An 18,967-nucleotide genomic window follows, 5' to 3' on the forward strand; every position below is an offset into this window, starting at 1 on the left:
CAATTTTGCTCCAATCAATCTGAAATTTTCAAAGAGTATCTTTGAAGTTATGTATGTACTTTTATTTAAAATATCTGGGTTAAAAAATCGAAAATTTCAATATTTTTCTTTGAATTTTTTCTGAATATTCTATAAATTGTCCTGAATATGCTTAATTAATTTAAAAATAAAATTCTACCATACTTTCAAAAAAAATCACAAAAGCATGCTTGAAATGTTGATTTCAAACCCTACGCCCCCCTTAAGGATAACTAGATTTTGACAGGCAACCCATGCAAGTCATATTTGTCTATGTATGAAATTTAATTTAAAAAAAAAATCTTGCATCTGGTAAACAGATGGGTAAAAGTCAACCTAGATTCGGATCTTACACTATTAGAAGAAAAAAAAATGAAAAAATACATACAAAGGCATACGAGGGCAGCACTACTACTTCACACTATTTTCTGAATTTTAGGTTATCCAAAAGAGGGCGGCATTTTTTCCACAAGTACCCCAGATGGAGCAACCGCGATTCCTGGAGAAGAAGGAACTCTAGAGGGTTCAAAAAAGAAAGGTATACCAGGGAGAAAGGCGCATAACGCCATCTCGGGTGCCCCATTTGTCTCCCGAGTAAAAACTCCCCAATGTTAAATGTGCTATTGGGGAGGGGTGAACGTAGCTTGGGGGTCAGGGAGGTACCGTGACGGTACTACCGTCTCCACAAGACATGACCTCTTTGATCTTCGAACATGAGAACATCTTACTCCGGAACTATCATGGCCCTGCCCTGCAGCTGAGATTTACTTTGTGGTGTGTGTGTGTGTGGGTTGCTGCGTGTTGTGTGTGATGATTTAAAAAAAATAGTCTTAAAAGCTATAAATACAAAATACAGGAGCATTCAACATATTGTAAGTGTGTCTAATATAGGGTGATTCCCCTTGAAATGTACCGGGTGTCCCAATAAGAATGGCTCTCGGCCATATCTCAGGAACCGTTTATAGTAGAGCTTTGAAATAAAAAATTTTATAACAAAAGTTGCCTCAGGAAAAGCCTGGAAATTATTTTCATAATTGTGGGACCACCGCTAGAGGGCGTAATTGAATATCAAAAATTAAAAAATCTAAATTTTACAAAATTTTCCTAATGAAAAGGCACTGGAAATCCGATCGTCGTATTCTTCATAAAATTCTACGCATATTTGATTTGACAAGTTTAGGTCTACCTTTGGAAATAAGAGGTGGGGGTGAGTGGGAACCTTGTTATGAAAAACTGGCTGTGAGTCCGGTTCTGCTTAATCAAATTTTGCAAACTTGGTCTTGTTGAAGACAGATCTTTTTCGTCAATGTAAAAGTTATGATTTCGAACCAACTTACTGAGTAATATGCCAGCTAGAAGGCGTTATTTAATTTTTTCAGAAATCTAGTGTTCCTTGGAAAATATTAAATACAAACATGCATTTTTAATACCATATTACAAAATTAGACAAAATTAGCAACAGAATAGCGAAAACCGCATGTTAATACCTTTTTTCTATCTCGAGATATCTTACAAAACGTGTAAATTTAAAAACATAACTGTTACTGTCACCGGTAAACGAAATTCATTAAAAGTAGTGTGCTATGGAAACAACAAAGAAACATTTTCCAGCTGTCAACGTATATTAGGTCTTTTCAACGCTTCTCATTTGTTTCGAGCCTCGTTCATATCTCGTATATTAATAATTGATGGATTCGACCGTTACTTGATGGAAGTTCATTTTATCTAACAATAAAACACTGAAAACGTTTGTTTTCTATACTTCCACAAAATTTATTATAACTAAGTGACTACAGCTGTTTCGGCGGAGTGCCTTTCTCAAGTGATATAGTTTACAATGTGTTTGCCTTTTTAAGTCTTCAACTGAAGAGGTTGAGGAGTGGGGAGCTGTTTGTCTCGAGTTGGTCATTCAGAATTATATCTGTATTTTTCAGTTTATTAATTTCCATAGATTCTAAAAAAGATAGCTTAAGGCCTTTATTTTGAATATGTAGAATTTGAAACTCTTCATTGAAAGAATGATTATGATCTAGAAGGTGAAGTGCGTATGTAGAAGTGTCTGTTTTTCTATTGTTGAATGCCCTTTTGTGTTCTGCTATCCGTTTGTCAAAAGTTCTGCCAGTTTGACCGATGTACGTTTTCGGACAGTCACCACAAGTTAGTTTGTACACACCACTCTGTAGTTGCTTTCTCTTTCGACTTTTATTGTTCTTAATATATTTGCTTAAGTTGTTGTTAGTTCTGAAAGCTGGTTTTATTCCTTTCTTTTTTTATGTATCTGGCCAATACTAAATCCAACAGAACAGAAATACCTTAATATTATGAACCCACAACCTCCTAAATTATACTCTTTTATTAAACTACATAAACCTGACCACCCAATAAGACCTGTAGTTTCTTTTTATACAGCTCCATCATACAAACTTTCAAAAAAACTGTCAGATATTATTACAGAATACACTAAATTTTCACCTAAATTCACCGTAAAAAATACACTAGAACTAGTTAATAAAATACAACATTTTCAATTGCCCAACAACTCCAGACTAATTTCATTTGACGTAAAAAATCTTTTTCCTAGTGTTCCTCCTAAAGAAACTTTTGTTTTAGTTAAGAATCTTTTAGACCATAATAGTACAAATCCGATCATTGCATCTGAAATTTTACACCTTCTTGAAATTTGCATAAATCAAGACTATTCTGAATTCAATAATCAAATATACACAAACAACAGTGCATGACTTATTATGGGTAATCCTCTAAGCCCATTGCTATCAGATATATTTATGAACCAACTTGAAACAACAATTTCTAAACATCCCGTATTTAAACAGTTCTTATATTGGTGGAGATACGTGGATGATATACTAGTATGCTTTACAGGAACTAACAGACAACTTGACCAATTTCTATCATATATTAATTCACTTCATAATAATATTGAGTTTACAATAGAAACAGAACAGAATAACTCCATAAACTTTCTAGATGTAACGATTTCCAGACTACACAACAAACATGAGTTCTCCGTATATCATAAACCTACCCATACTGACACAACTATACACAATTCATCATCCCATCCTACACAACACAAATTAGCAGCCTACCATAGCATGATACATAGACTGACAGAAATTCCCATGACAAAAAATAACTTCGAGATAGAACTAAACATCATTAAACAAATAGCAGTAAACAACGGCTATAACGAACAAACAGTTAACAAAATTTTAAACCAAAAACTCCATAAGAAAGCCCTGAAATTAGTGTATCCACCACCACAGAAAGAACCCAGTACCTTCTGCTCTCTCACGTATACTGGCAAGATAACAACAAAAATAGCCAGATACATAAAAAAGAAAGGAATAACACCAGCTTTCAGAACTAACAACAACTTAAGCAAATATATTAAGAACAATAAAAGTCGAAAGAGAAAGCAACTACAGAGTGGTGTGTACAAACTAACTTGTGGTGACTGTCCGAAAACGTACATCGGTCAAACTGGCAGAACTTTTGACAAACGGATAGCAGAACACAAAAGGGCATTCAACAATAGAAAAACAGACACTTCTACATACGCACTTCACCTTCTAGATCATAATCATTCTTTCAATGAAGAGTTTCAAATTCTACATATTCAAAATAAAGGCCTTAAGCTATCTTTTTTAGAATCTATGGAAATTAATAAACTGAAAAATACAGATATAATTCTGAATGACCAACTCGAGACAAACAGCTCCCCACTCCTCAACCTCTTCAGTTGAAGACTTAAAAAGGCAAACACATTGTAAACTATATCACTTGAGAAAGGCACTCCGCCGAAACAGCTGTAGTCACTTAGTTATAATAAATTTTGTGGAAGTATAGAAAACAAACGTTTTCAGTGTTTTATTGTTAGAACGTATATTAATATTATACACGGATTATACGGCATATGACAGAGGCTCGAAACAAATAAGATGCGTTGAAAAGCCCAATTACAAAGAAATAAAAACAACTATTTAGTGATGACATAAACGTTCAAATTTTTGCCCATCATTTTCGTTGCAAACATTTACTCTTTTAAGAGTAGATTGAACAGCAGTCTCAATTTCTGCTCTCGATATGCTTTGAATGGCGTTTAGTATTCTCTGGATAATGTATTCTAGAGTAGTGTATGATGGGCAACAATTTGAATATTTAGGTCGTCAATAAGTAGTTCTTTTTGTTCTGTGTTATATTTAATTTTAATAGTATTGTTTCTCTTTATATTGTTGTTTTAATTAATTATATTTTTATACGTTGACATCTGGAAAATGTTATTTTGTTTTTTTCCACAGCACACTACTTTTCATTAACTTAGTTTACCGGTGATAGTAACAGTTATGTATAAAATTTACACGTTTCTCGAGATATCTTAAGATAGAAAAAAGGTATCGACATGCGGTTTTCGCTATTCTATTGCTAATTTAATCTAATTTTATAAAGTATGATTAAAAATGCATACTTGTATTTAATATTTTCCAAAGAAAACTAGATTTCTGAAAAAAATTAAATAACGCCTCCCAGCTGGCTTATTACTTATTAGGATGGTTCAAAATTATCACGCTTACATTGAAGAAAAAGATCTGTCTTCAACAAGACCCAGTTTTCAAAATTTGATTTAGCAGAACCGGACTTACAGCCATTTTTTCATAACAAGTTTCCCACTCACCCCCACCTCTTATTTGCAAAGGTAGAGTTAAACTTGTTAAATCAAATATGCGCAGAATTTGATGAAGAATACAATAATCGGATTTCCAGTGCCCCTTCATTAGGAAAATTTTGTAAAATTTAGATTTTTTTATTTTTGATATTCAATTACGCCCTCTAGCGGTAGCCATTCTTATTGGGACACCCGGTACATTTATACATTGAAAAGAAAAATTTAACAAATTAAATAAATTTGGGGGAAAATGTACCCATTCATGAAATCCGGTACAAGATAAGGTATTTTCAGTACTGTACTTATCGAGACTACATAATTTGATGATTCATTCCATGTAAACATATATTTCGTTTTTTTTTCTGTCTATAATTAATTTTGTATTTCTTTCCAGTTACTTTGAGTTTGTTTAGCAGTCAGCATAAGAAGGGGTTTCATCCTACATATTGTATTTAATATAAAGAATTTTATCTAGGGAGTCACGTATATAATATAACAATGGTATTGAATTAAGAAAAATAAATATCTTTGTAATACACCACTCTTATTTTTATGGTTAAATTTTGTGCTAATAAATCCTATGAAATATTTAAAAAGTTATAAACGATAATAAAACTTGAGATAACATTCTACCTATATAAAAGGATTATTGACTTAGAAATTTATCGATTCTAGAACAATGTTTTATTTTTATTAATGCATGATTCACAAGATTTAATGATAATTAAAATATTTTTATATTCGATTCAACACCAAAATTTTATTAGTTAACAATTAATATAATTCATGATTCACAAGATTTAATAATAATTAAATTAATTTTAGATTAGATTGAACGCTTACGCTACACTTTTTATTAATTAACAATAAATAAATAATCTGAAGGCATTTATATTTAATATATTAATTGTTTACAGGAAACGATAATAAACTTGTAAAGGTCATCACACTATAATACGGAAAGAACATTGTCGATTTGTTTGTCAAGCAAGCCTCAATCAAAGAAAATGCGAACCTTGTAGGCGAGTGGTTTACCCCTTAAAAGACGCTTAGAAACCGAATATACCGACTAACTTTCTTTTGAATTTCTACCACAGCAAATCTTTTTGGGAAGGGATGACTCAGGGGAGTATTTAATCGCCCATTTCATATAACATTTTTGATTCAGATTTGACAACAGATGTAAGAACATTTTCTAACAAATTTGTAACATCAGTTTCAGGTTTTATGGGTTTCTCTTCAGAAACTTCAGTCGTGGAATGCGTTAAATATCAAACATTTTTCCGGACCCCCCCCCTTTCCGCTGGAGGTAAACCCCTCAGAAGATCGCGTTTGCCCCAGCCCCAACATCGTACTTACGGCCCTGCAAGAGACATCACAGAACTTTTTGGTGGAGTTTGAAGGAAAATATAAACACAAGGAAAACAAACTGCCTTGGACACATAGAGTATGAAACCTCTACAATGGACATTAACGTCAACAGGATCTAGTGATATTGTTTTGCAGCTATTTTCTTGTGATATTTCAATAATATTTGTTTGTTTAATGGGAATTAACCACAAGTTGATAATACGTTTATTTTGACGTTATAAATATACCAAATAAAAAATTTAGAAAGATAATTTTGTTAATTATTCGAGAAATATTCAGTTTAATTCATTGGTGATATTAGGTCTTGGTGCATTAATTGCTGCTGATTTAACCAACTTTTTATATAGCAATCATTCAAAGGTTGTTCTCAATCAATGAAGAAAGTAAAATACATCGACACATGCACACACACATATTAGGTACATACAGAGTGGGTTGCCTATTCTGCAATACGGAGATTCTCAAATTTGATGCTTTCAATGTTGGCAGATTTACGAAATTTCATACATGAAATTTAAGAAATTTCAAATCATGAATGACGTATCAGATTAATCTCAATAATTGGCGATAAGCAATACATTGTACTTTTTCGGAAGAATCGATTTGAACCAACTAGAAGTTAGTTTGATATCCTTATCAAATCTCAACTAAATATTTTGGAAATTTAGTACTTTCACTTAAATTTTTGTTTAAATTAATTGATATTTGTCCAAGGATTTCTATTGGTCAAAACAGTTGTCTTAATCTAGAATAAATTGATAAGAAACTTTTATCTAAAAAGGAACATGTGTAGCACTTAGTATTGGGCATAGTAAGTGGGATTGAAAAATATTTTTCTTATAAGTAGTTATGCTTGAAGATAGATCATTGACTTTTGATTTCTCTTAATCTGTGATGACACTGAACTCAAATGAATATTTTGGTGTCACTTCGATTAAAAATTTCTCAGGTAAAATATTTGGAAACAATATAATAATTCCAATCTGGTCAATATATCGCCACCGCCTACGAAAAATGCGTCGAAGAGTAGAACTTTCAATGAACGCTGTGAAAAATATTATTTTCGATTATATGATTGTGAAAATTATAATCCCTAATAAAGTGTTAGCGAAAAAATTTATTTTTTGAGGACTATCAGCAAAAAACATCATTTCTGTTTGTGGGCCCACAAAAATTATAATACTAAAAAGTTCTCAGAAATAATTGTTTTCGTCGGCAGAAACAGAAACAGGAAGGGAAATAATTGTTTTCGTCGGCATCTATTATGAACTAAATCTTTTCGTTATAAATATTTTGGGAGTTATAATCTTCGCGGACATGCATATAAAAAAGAATTGTATCGCCATCACTTATCAAAGAGTTATTATTTTCAATGGAAATGTATTAGGAATCACATTATATATTATATCACTGAAATAAAAAATATTATACAAAGCATTAAAACTCCTATGGCTGCAGGCTGGGATGATATCCCATCTAAAGTTTTATCCCATCTTCCTGATAATGTTCTGAAAATTTTAGCGGAGGCAATTAACAAATCTTTTTCAACAGGTCACTTTAGCGATTGTTTAAAATGTGCTAAGGTTATTCCTTTATATAAAGGTGGTGACCACGATTTACCTGCTAATTATCATCCTATCTCTTTGTTACCATCGCTTTCAAAGGTTGTAGAAAAATTGGTCAAAATCCGAATGATGACTTTCTTACAAAAACACGATTTGCTTTCTTCCTGCCAATTCGGTTTCCAGTCATTAAAAAGTACATTGATGCCATCTTCGAATTCATGGAAAAACTATACTTAGACTTAAATAACGATTATGTTGCTGCTGCAGTTTTCTTTGATCTATCTAAAGCCTTTGACTGTGTCAATCACAAAATACTTCTTAATAAACTGGAAAGATATGGTTTTAGAGGCACTACTCTAAAGTGGTTCAGTTCATACTTAGAAGACAGATGCCAGTCTGTATCAATCAATGAGCGCTATTCTAGTAATATATTTATTAATTGTGGCGTACCTCAAGGCTCTGTCTTGGGTCATATCTTTTTCTTGATCTATTTTAATGACATAATTAACCTCGATATTAATGGCCAGTTTACTATATTTGCAGATGATACCACAATTTTATGGCAAAACAAGGACTCTAAGGTACTGAACAAGATTATTAGTAGTGATATGCTAAAAATCTTAGAGTGGTGCAAAGCTAATCATTTGACATTTAATTTTTCAAAAACCAAATTAATTTCTTTTAAGAATGATCTCAACACCATTACTCTGGGTAATGAAGGCATTTGTTCTGACACTGTTAACAAATTTTTAGGTCTCTATATTGACAATAAACTTAAGTTTGAGCAACACACTGTATATTTAAGCAAAAAGATATCATCGGGTTGCTTTGCCGTCAAATCAGTGGCACAGCATTTGGATTTCAAGATTGCAAAAAGTGTTTATGTGGCCCTGATTAAATCTATTTGAGATACGGTATTGCCTTTTGGGGTAGCTGTTCTCTTAATCATTTCAATAGAATCTTTATGCTACAAAAGAGAGCACATAGATATTTATGCAAGGTCAAGTTTGGTACATCATGCAGGCCTCGGTTCCGGAAACATGGTATCTTGACACTTCCTTGCATATATATCGTTGAATTAGCGTGCTTAATTTTTAAAAAACATAAAGAGGATATTCGGACAGATTCCCTTTATAACACTCGTCTAACTTACGTTATGCCACTTCCAATTCCCTCTTCTACACTAATTAAAAAATCATTTATTTACACTGGAAAGAAAGTGTTTAATCACCTACCACTCAATATAAGATCCTCAAGCAATATTTTTGTATTCAGAAGAGCAATCAAGAAGTTTTTATTATCTAAGTGTTACTATAGTATCGAGGAATTTTTTGAGGACAGTTGCGCTAATTGATGGCTTTTTTTTACTTATTTTTAGAAACAATAAATTCTCTCTCTCTCTCACACACACTCTCTCTCTCTCTCTCTTTCTCTCTCTCTCTCTTTCTCTCTCTATCTCTCTCATTAATCATATTTACCAGCGATATAAGTCAAACCCTTTGCCCTTTGATCTTTACCATCCAGGTGCGACAGGTCATCAGACCACGTGACATATTTGATGAAAAGGATATGTAGTCATTAATTATAACCACTCATATACAGGGTGTAATTAGAAAATCATGAAAAATTTCCCATTCCCTCGATAACTCTTCGAACCTCCTTCCGAAACTTATGTGCTGTGGTTGAACACACAAAAAGAACAGGTCATACATTTTTTTAGTAGTAAAAATTCTTGATAAAGAAAGCAACTATAAAAGTAGGTTACTTCTTAAAATGTGTCATTAATAAAAACAAAAGATCTATTAATTATAAATCAGATACGAGTACGTTAATTGCAAAATTTAATTAAATTATTTCAATATTTTAAAGAACTGTTAATTTAAACGTTTTTGGCTGTATTTTTAATAATTATACTGTATTTTTAATTTTAATTTTTAACAATTTAACTTCACAGAAAAAGAAGTACTTGGTATCGCATTATTTTGTCATTGATTTTGAACTATTTTCTATATGTATGGTCTTCTACAGTCGTTTGTGAACCAGCAATGCTAATATACCTAAATTAAAAATTCTTGATTTCGAAAGTAAAAAATGTTGCTTGTTTCTTTGTTCTATCTAATTTTTGTATTTGTATTATAAATTTTAGCTAGCTCCCGACGAAGTTGTCAAATAAACAATGAAATATTGAACTCCGAAATAAATATAGTTTGTATTAATACATAGACTGCTATACCGATATTTACTATTCGCGGTGTGCAAGTACTTGGAAGGAAACGAGAAACGACCGTGCGCGAGTCGCGGAGAAATATAAACAAAACTATTTCTTTTTAAGAAAATTAAGAAAGACAACAAAAATGTAATACAAAAACCGAAAAATACCAGCTAAAAAAATGTTTATACAAAGTGATCAAAACTTTTTTCTGTAAAACTTACCTAAAATACATTTAATAATAAGCTTTAACAATAATAAATGTTTAGCAAAAAAACTTTTTTTAGCTCTTATATAGTATGTCTGCGTAACTTGGAACCTATTGAAAACTTTTTTATTATCAGTTTTACGAAAAAAAGTTATTCTTTATAAAATACTCTGCATCGTATATAATCTAAGATGCAATCATCAAATATCAAATTTAATTAATGTTATACGAGGTATGTCAAAAAATATGAATTTCACTCAAGAGTAAAGTACCTTTACATTTCACAATATCGAAAATTGTTATTAAGAAAAGTTGTTTAGAATTAAAAAATTGGTTTTAGTGTTCAATTACATCCTTCTAATTAAAATATTGTGAATAATAAAGGCACTTAACTCAAGAAAAATTCATATTTTTTACATACCTCGTATAAAATTAAAAAAGTTTGATATCTGATGGTTGTATCTTAGATTTTAGACTAAGGAGAGCATTTTATGAAGAATAACTTTTTTTCGTAAAAGTGATAATAAAATAGTTATCATAATTGTAATAAAATTATGATGAGTATCCGTAATTTGAAAAAAAATTGAAAAACATTTTTTTGATTAGAATGATGTAATTGTATATTTAGACATAGTTTCTAATTTCAAACAACTTTTCATAATAGCATTTTTGATATTCTGAAATATAAAGGTACTTTACTCTTTAACGAAATTCATATTTTTGACATAACTCGTATAAAATTGATAAAATTTGATATCTGACGGTTGAGTTTTAGATTTTTGACTATGCAGAGCATTCATTAAGAATAACTTTTTTTCGTAAAATTGATAATAAAAAAGTTTTCCATGTGGTTCCTAGCTACGCAGACACACTGTATAATAGTGTATAAGAGCTTCTGTATAAGAAGTTTCAAATTGCAATGCCATATTCGGATTCAGCATAATCAAAAACAAAATAGAAACATATTTGATGAAAGTAAAATGATGAATTTAACGATATTTTTAAAATTATTTACACAAAACAATTGTTATTGTTTAAACAATTAATAAACAATTAGCGGCCAAATCTGCGAGTAGAACTTTTTACTTTAACATGTATATAAACTAACAAAAAAAGTTTTAGAAAAATATAAGCTTGTTTGAATTTTTCCAAAACAATGCATGTTTTCGTTCTAATTGCACTCCCCTAACTCTTTAAAGTTACATTATCAAAGATAGCCAGCTAGCGACATAGACTGAGAAAAAGTTGGAGCGAAGGAATAGACAAAGATCTGAGAGAAAAAAACATAAAAGACGACTCATGGAACAACTAGAAACTATACCTAGTGGAGACTGTAAGTCCGAAAATGGTGGAGAACTTTATAAACTGACATATAGTAGTAGCATCAAGGGTTGCCAAATAAAAAATTATTGCAAACACATATTTTGAAAGATATCAATAAACTCAAAATTGTAAAAACAAGAAATCTGAAATTACTTACCACAAATTAACATGTCATATCTTGAAGCGTTGAAATACTGTGCAAAGATATTCTTCGTAAATTCATAACTACTGAAATACAAAGCGTGTGAAGGTCCAGCTCCAACTACCATCGCTGACATACCTCGAATGGGCCTCAAAATACCTTCATGCCGAATCATCCTTAATAGCGTCTCACTGATACCTTCAGTTCCTGAAGTTGCAAGGGACTGCATTCGTGTCTAAAAAATAAATATATCATTACAATAAATTATAAATATGTGTAAATACAGAATTTCTTATTTATATATTTATAATAAACAATGCAACTACAATGTATGTAGAATCTAAGGACTACAAACAGCAACATAAAGAAGATAATAACATGTTAATGTAGTTTTGATTTTTAGATCCTGACTGCAATACACACTAGACACTAGGTATGGTTTTAACTTGATCCCTCCCCAACGTTGAGAAAATACAATTAGTTTCTTTTCTCTAATTGGGCATTGGCTAATTTTTTAGGACCAAGACAACATCCACGAGCGTACTTTTCTTCGATAATTAATAGCGAACTTATAGTGCTGGTTCAAAAGATGCATTTGCTTGGTTTAAAACAATGAATAGATAGATAAGGTTGTCCTTAGAGTAGAGTGAGACACTAAAAATTGTCTATTTAGAGATAACTATTTAATAGATAGCAAAAACGAATTTAACAAGAAAACTAGTGATTAAATCATTAAGAACGTGTTTATTAGCGAAAGAAAGTCTAAAATAGCGAGAGTTTACTCTTCAATGGCATCTTTAAATTATATATCATTATAGTTCCCTACAAGTATTTTTAATTGTCGTATTCCTTGTAAATGTTTTTTACTGCTAGATGGTCAAATGACAGAAATGCAAAAGTAACACTTTAGCATTTTCTTCCAGTGCAACTCTATAATCATCATCATTGGCTCTACAACGAATGGGTGGCCCGTTCTAGAATCAGCTTCTATTTCTTCCTATCCTTTGCCTTCACCTGGTCACCTAGTCATCTCTATCACCTGGTCCTACTCATTCCTGCCTCTTCTACTCACTCCATCCTGTCTTTGGTTTTAAATGTGTTTTGATGACTCAAGAGATATGAGCAGAAAACAAGATATTTTTGTAAATTCTATAAGTCTTGGCTGTGTATTGTATATATGTATAACAGCATGCTGTAGGGAATGTGCTGACTAAATTTGATAATCAATATTTTCTATCTGGACTTTCTTCCAACATTGTTGTTTGTTAATTACTTATTACAATGTTATTTTTCCTTTAAAATGAAATATTTATGTTTGGGTTACCTTTTATTTCGTTGTAAGCTAAAAATAAAAAGCAAATTGGGAAAATGCTACGAATTTTTATATGCTTGTTTATTTTTAACAAAAAATCTTAAATATTGCAATTACATACATACGTCCCTGGCCATATTATTATGACCACCTATGAATTTTTACAAAAATCAACTATTCCACTAGGTACGTTTTATTTAAAATATGATTTTTAAATTAAATTTTGTGATGTAATGTTAATATTATACAATAACTATATTATATTTAATAATAAACACCAATAAAACATTTGAAAATATTACATATTTATATACTTTTTAATATTTTGTTGAACTTCTGACAATCAGATGGAAAATATTTGGGAGATTTTAAAACGAGTATTTTCCGATGAAAAGGTCACCAACGAAATTGTTTTGATTAAAGAACTAACATATCATTGAAATCACAATAACAAATTAAAGCAAAGAAAAATTTAGCTGCATTCAGAGTATGTCAAGCCGGATACAAGCGCTAATCAAAGTTAAAGGGTGCTCAACAAAATATTGAAAAAATAAAAATATGTGATATTTTTAAATGTTTTATTGGTGTTTATTATCAAATATAATACATTTAATAATAATCAGCAACAAACCATTTGAAAATATCACATATTTGCATTTTTTAAATATTTTGCTGAGCCCCCCCTAAAATTGATTACCGCTAGTACCCGTCTTGGCATACTTTGAATGCCGTTAAATTTTTTTTGCTTTAATTTGTCATTGTGGTTTCAATGATATATTAGTTCTTTAATCAAAACAATTTCGCTAGTGACCTTTTCATCGGAAATTTCTCGTTTTAAAAGCTCCCAAATATTTTCCATCTGATTAAGGTTCAACAAGTTCAACAAAATATTAAAAAAAATATAAATATGTAATATTTTCAAATATTTTATTGTTGTTTAAAATTAAATATATTATAGTTAATGCATAACATTAACATTGCATAACAAAACTAAATTTAAAAACAATATTTTAAACAAAGCTTACCTAGTGGAATAGTTGACTTTTGTAAAAATCCATAGGCGGTCATAATAATATGGCCAGGGACTGTATATTGAATCAGTAAATGCTACTATGTATTACAAACAGTTTGAAAATGGTTCCACAGTTTGGTAAAAATCTTTAACCCTCTCAGTCATGAAATTTTGTTTGCAAAGATACAAATTTAAAACTTGGAGGTTGAGGTATTCGCGGTGTGCAAGTACTTGGAAGGGAAACGAGAAACGACCGTGCGCGAGTCGCGTAGAAATATTGCAACTGTCTTAAATAATTCATATTGTCAATTGAAATTGTCAAATTGACGTATATTTCATACCTTCTGTCATTGAAGCAGAAAAATTATATATTGCTCCACAATATTGATATGATATGCAATTATTATATAAAGGTAAATTTAATTAATTGTATTTTGCTTGCAGTACTGCATTTTAATAACTAATTTTATTTACTACATACAATTGTTTACGTTTGCATAACATAACCTGCAACTTATTTTTTCTTCTGATTATATTTTTGGACTATGGCCTTGACAATTATCCAGCAACCAGGACTAATATAATTGCCAATATAATTAAAAGTGCGAATAAAAGTACAGAGCGTAGAAATAGAGGTCGCTTTGCCGAACTTGCACGGTCCCAATATGATTTTTTAAAGATTTATAAACAAAAAATTTTGCCCAAAAAAAAACAAATTTTTTTGAAAAAAATGAATGTTTGTTAACACAACCATGGTGACTCAAGAGTAGGTACCGCACATAAAAAAAAATTCCAATAAAATCATAAAAAACATTTATTTTGAATGAAAATTAACGAAACAATTGCGTTCACTGTTCACTGACAATATATAAATGAATTTTGCATTTTCTACAACTAATGTGTGTCTTTTCCAGACAGGTTCCATTTTTCTCTTCTTCAGCACCTCCAACCAATTAGTCTCGTTTTTCGTCTTTGAATAGGTACTTTATTTTGTTTTTCAGTGTGAGATTTTTGTTCTTCAGATCTTTCATCTTTATCTAAAATTTATTTATATCGTCTAAACATGGTATTCTTGATCAATATTGCTATCTTCTAAATCAGAATTATCAACATCTGATGTATCCTGTGACTTCTTTAGTTCTGTAATTCATCACTTTCCTCATCATCGTTCGTAACTTCGATATCTGACAAATTATTGACAATATAAGGAGTTCAGCTTCAGTTAGCGGCTTTCTAGACATATTTTCGAAATAGGAAATCTGAAAATTAAATAACCTTTGAGTCACCATGTTTGTTTAAAAGAACACATGATTTTTTGTATGAAACTATCTATATGAAGTATCTAATATTTTTTATGTTTTTTTACATACATGTAAAAACTAACATTAAAGTACCTATAAAATAGTTTTAAAGTCAGATTTTAACTTACCTAATAAGTTTAAACACAAACGAAATATTAAAACATTTGTTGCCATACAGTACTCATCAACAAAAGTGAGCTATTTGGAACAAGCGTGACACTATGCGTAGTACAACGTTTAGAGATGATGTTCTTTGAGACGATCACAGTGATTAAATGTAAAAAATGGGAATTAGCTATCGTTGGCGCTTAAAAAAAGTTGATGTTTGTTTAAACAAACATGGTGACTGACAGGGTTAATTATAGATGAGAATGACTGGCCTTCAGGAAAACAAAAACTTGTCAAGTTATGTGAGCAATTGTTCTAATGCAGTCAAGCAGCTGTATAGAGATATTTTACATCTTTTGGATTAGTTCAGTGAAAACTTTGAAATAGGCTGAGGTGTCAAAAAACAGCTAAGCTTGTCTTCCAATTTAAATACCTCAATCGAGACATTGGACCCAAATATCCTAAGTTCGACTGTATCTGGGAGATGTCATCTGCATCGTCAGATTTATCTAGTTCATTATCATAACCATTAAATTTGTTTTCTGGGTTTAGAATTATTTTTGTTTTTATATTTAATACTTAATTATCTATCGGTTATATATTCGGTATATATCTGATATTTTGATATTTATATAAAGATCCCTTTCAAGATGGTCCATCAATAACATGATGAGCCGCACAAATGATTCCAGCGTTTTTTAAACTTCACTTTTAACTTAAATTTTTTAAGCAAATGATAGTGTAGCTATCTGACTATAAATTTTTCTGACTATAAATTATTCTCAGACATTCGTAGAGAATGTAAAGTCTTAGCTGAGCAATGTAAAAGTCAAACCATAAAAACTTTGGAACAAAACATGACTACAGTAAAACCTCCGTTAACCGAAATAATTGGGGGAAAGGCCGTTTCGGATAACAAGAATTTCGGTTAAAAAGAACATTGTTTTTTTGTATTCTGCTTTTATCAAATTACATAGTATTGGAGAGCTATAGCTGCAGAACATCGTTGTCAAAGGAAAACACAAAATAAAACAGGAGATTTATTTAAAAAAACACTCTAAACATGTTCATTTTCCTTTTTATTGCTTTTTGTTTAATTTACTTTTTATTGGCGAAATTATTGAAACTGTCAGGCATTTCGGTTAAACGATGTTTCGGTTAAAAAGGTTTCGGTTAACGGAGGTTTTACTGTAATTCCAAAGAATTCTGGAGTTATATACACAGTAAAAATAAACATTATTACTTACCAAACCACATGACCTATGACAACAATGAGTCAAACAATCCATCAGAAATTTCAAATTTTTTTAAACAGCATTTCTCTAAGTCATATGTAGATAACAATAACTGTGATATTCCAAGCTTTGATTATAATAAAACAATTAGTTTAAGCAGCTGTGATATTAGTCTAATAGATATTTTTAATAAGTTAGAAAAATTAAATCTAAAACTTAGTAGTGGCCCTGATGAAATTTCATCTTATTTTGTACATAAATGTCGTTTTGCACTGTCTCCTGCATTACTAACGATTTTTCGTTTATCATTAAGTACTGGCACTTTCCCAGAAGAGTGGAAAAAAAAGTTATATTTCTCCTATTTTTAAGAATGGTAGTAAAACATTTAAAAACTAAATGGAATACTTTGGAGCTCCGAAATAGGAATACAGTGAAAATACAACATCTATGAAACACTTATTAAAAGCAGCCTACTTTACGAAGCAGAAACTTGGAGAATAACTGAGAACAACAGAAAAAAATTAGAAGCTGTAGAAATGGATGTGTTTAGAAGATCGTTAGGTATATCCCGTAGGGAAAGAGTTCGAAATGAGGAAGTAAGACGACGAATTGGAATAGATGGCTACTTAACAACAGACATTGAGAGGAAACAGTTGATTTGGTATGGTCATGTTCAAAGAATGGAAGACACAAGATTGCCCAAAAAGATCATGCAGTGGGTACCACCAAACCGCAAAAAACGAGGAAGACCCAAGAAGACATGGAAAGAAGGGGTAACCAAGGCAATGAGTGAAAGGGATCTTAGAGAGGGCCTATGGGATGATAGAAGGATGTGGAAGTTAGGCATCGGACAACGTCGAAAGACGTTCTAAAACCGATACATATATATATATATATATATATATATATATATATATATATATATATATATATATATATATATATTGATACATGTATCCATGTGACTTCCAAAGTAGATTCTCGTAATACGTTGTTACTTCATATATACCGTTATGACTTCCGATTTCGGAAGTCACAACGTTTTGCCTATATTTTTACGAATTTGGCTACTAGATGGTATCAGAAGGCTTATATTAAAAATTTCGCTGGAAGTCATATCGTATCTAACATACTCATAAGATCAGATTTTAGTTCGACGGTATATCACCAGCGCTAGTGTCGCTCCCGTGCTACTATACAGGCTATGTACACAACGCGTAGCGTCTTCCGTATACCACACCGCTCGGTGTGACTTCCGTTTTTTGGCAACCCTGTGTAACGGTTTCCAGACATTTATCTGTTGTAGATTCGCGGTCCTAATCGTACTTAGTGTTTTGTGTGCCTTTTGTTTTTAAACATGAATAATAGCAGATCTGCTTTACTTTTAAAGTTAGCCTTAAATGAAGGTACAATAAGTGATTATATATCTCTATAATTATATATTTTCTGTACTTATTTTAATCTATAATATTTACTTACCTATTTACTTATATAAATTCATTTTTCTCGTGTTTTTGTTTACCTACTTCCTTTTTTACAATGAACTTCTAATTTAATCTACACTCACCGGCACGAAAAACGGGCACCCCAAAAAAATGGGTAATTTTTGATGTCTCGTATCTCCCAAACCTGTTGTCCGATTTAAGTAATTTTTTTTAATATGTTATAGCCTTATTCTTTAACAAAATAGCTATGATAATATTGTTGATAGACAGGTAAATTTTCATTGTATACCGGGTGTACCAATCAAACTGGGTTTTTTTTCTCAATTTTCACAACACCCTGTGGAATATTCTAGCCTTTATAAAATATTTAAATCAAAGCCTAACTATAGCTCCAGGTTTTATTAACATTCTGTTTTTTTATTCATTCGCTTACGTTGGATAATAAAAAGTTAAGGACTTTAACAACTAGCCATGTTCTTTATCGATACAGGTGTTTCTAAATATAAGTGCGACAAAATTTAAGGGGTAATTTCTGCATGAAAAAATAATGATCGTTTGGCAAAAGAATTTTATATTTGCAAGCATTTGCGGACATAGCTTTATCAAGTAAACGATCATTATTTTTTCATGCAGAATTACCCCTTAAAGTTTGTCGCACTTATTTAGAAACACCATGTATTGATAAAGAACATGTTTAGTTGTTAAAGTCCCTAACTTTTTTATTATCCAACATAAGCGAATGAATAACAAACAGAACGTTAAAAAAACCTGGGGCTATAGTTGGGTTTTAATTTCAATATTGTATAAAGGCTAGAATATTCCACAGGGTGTTGTGAAAATTGAAAAAAAAAACCAGTTTGATTGGTACGCCCAGTATACAATGATAATTTACCTGTCTAGAAACAATGTTATTACAGCGATATAGTTAAAGAATAAGGCTATAGCACAGGGGTGGGCAAAAGCCGGCCCGCGGGCCGGGTCCGGCCCTTTCGCTTACTTTGTCCGGCCCGTTGAAAAACCCCGCAAGTACC

General features: G+C 31.2%; 1 protein-coding gene across 1 annotated transcript in view; it reads right to left on the reverse strand.

Moving 5' to 3' along the window:
• Positions 1–18,967, reverse strand: part of LOC114328571 (mitoferrin-1-like) — a 110,636-nt gene that overhangs the window by 78,861 nt on the left and 12,808 nt on the right. Inside the window, exon 2 of the mRNA XM_028277457.2 lies at positions 11,539–11,758. Coding sequence (XP_028133258.1) covers positions 11,539–11,758 — 220 coding nt within the window. The remainder of the gene's footprint in view (positions 1–11,538; positions 11,759–18,967) is intronic.

Source organism: Diabrotica virgifera, chromosome 5, assembly GCF_917563875.1.
Source record: "Diabrotica virgifera virgifera chromosome 5, PGI_DIABVI_V3a".
NCBI classification, from domain to species: domain Eukaryota; kingdom Metazoa; phylum Arthropoda; class Insecta; order Coleoptera; family Chrysomelidae; genus Diabrotica; species Diabrotica virgifera.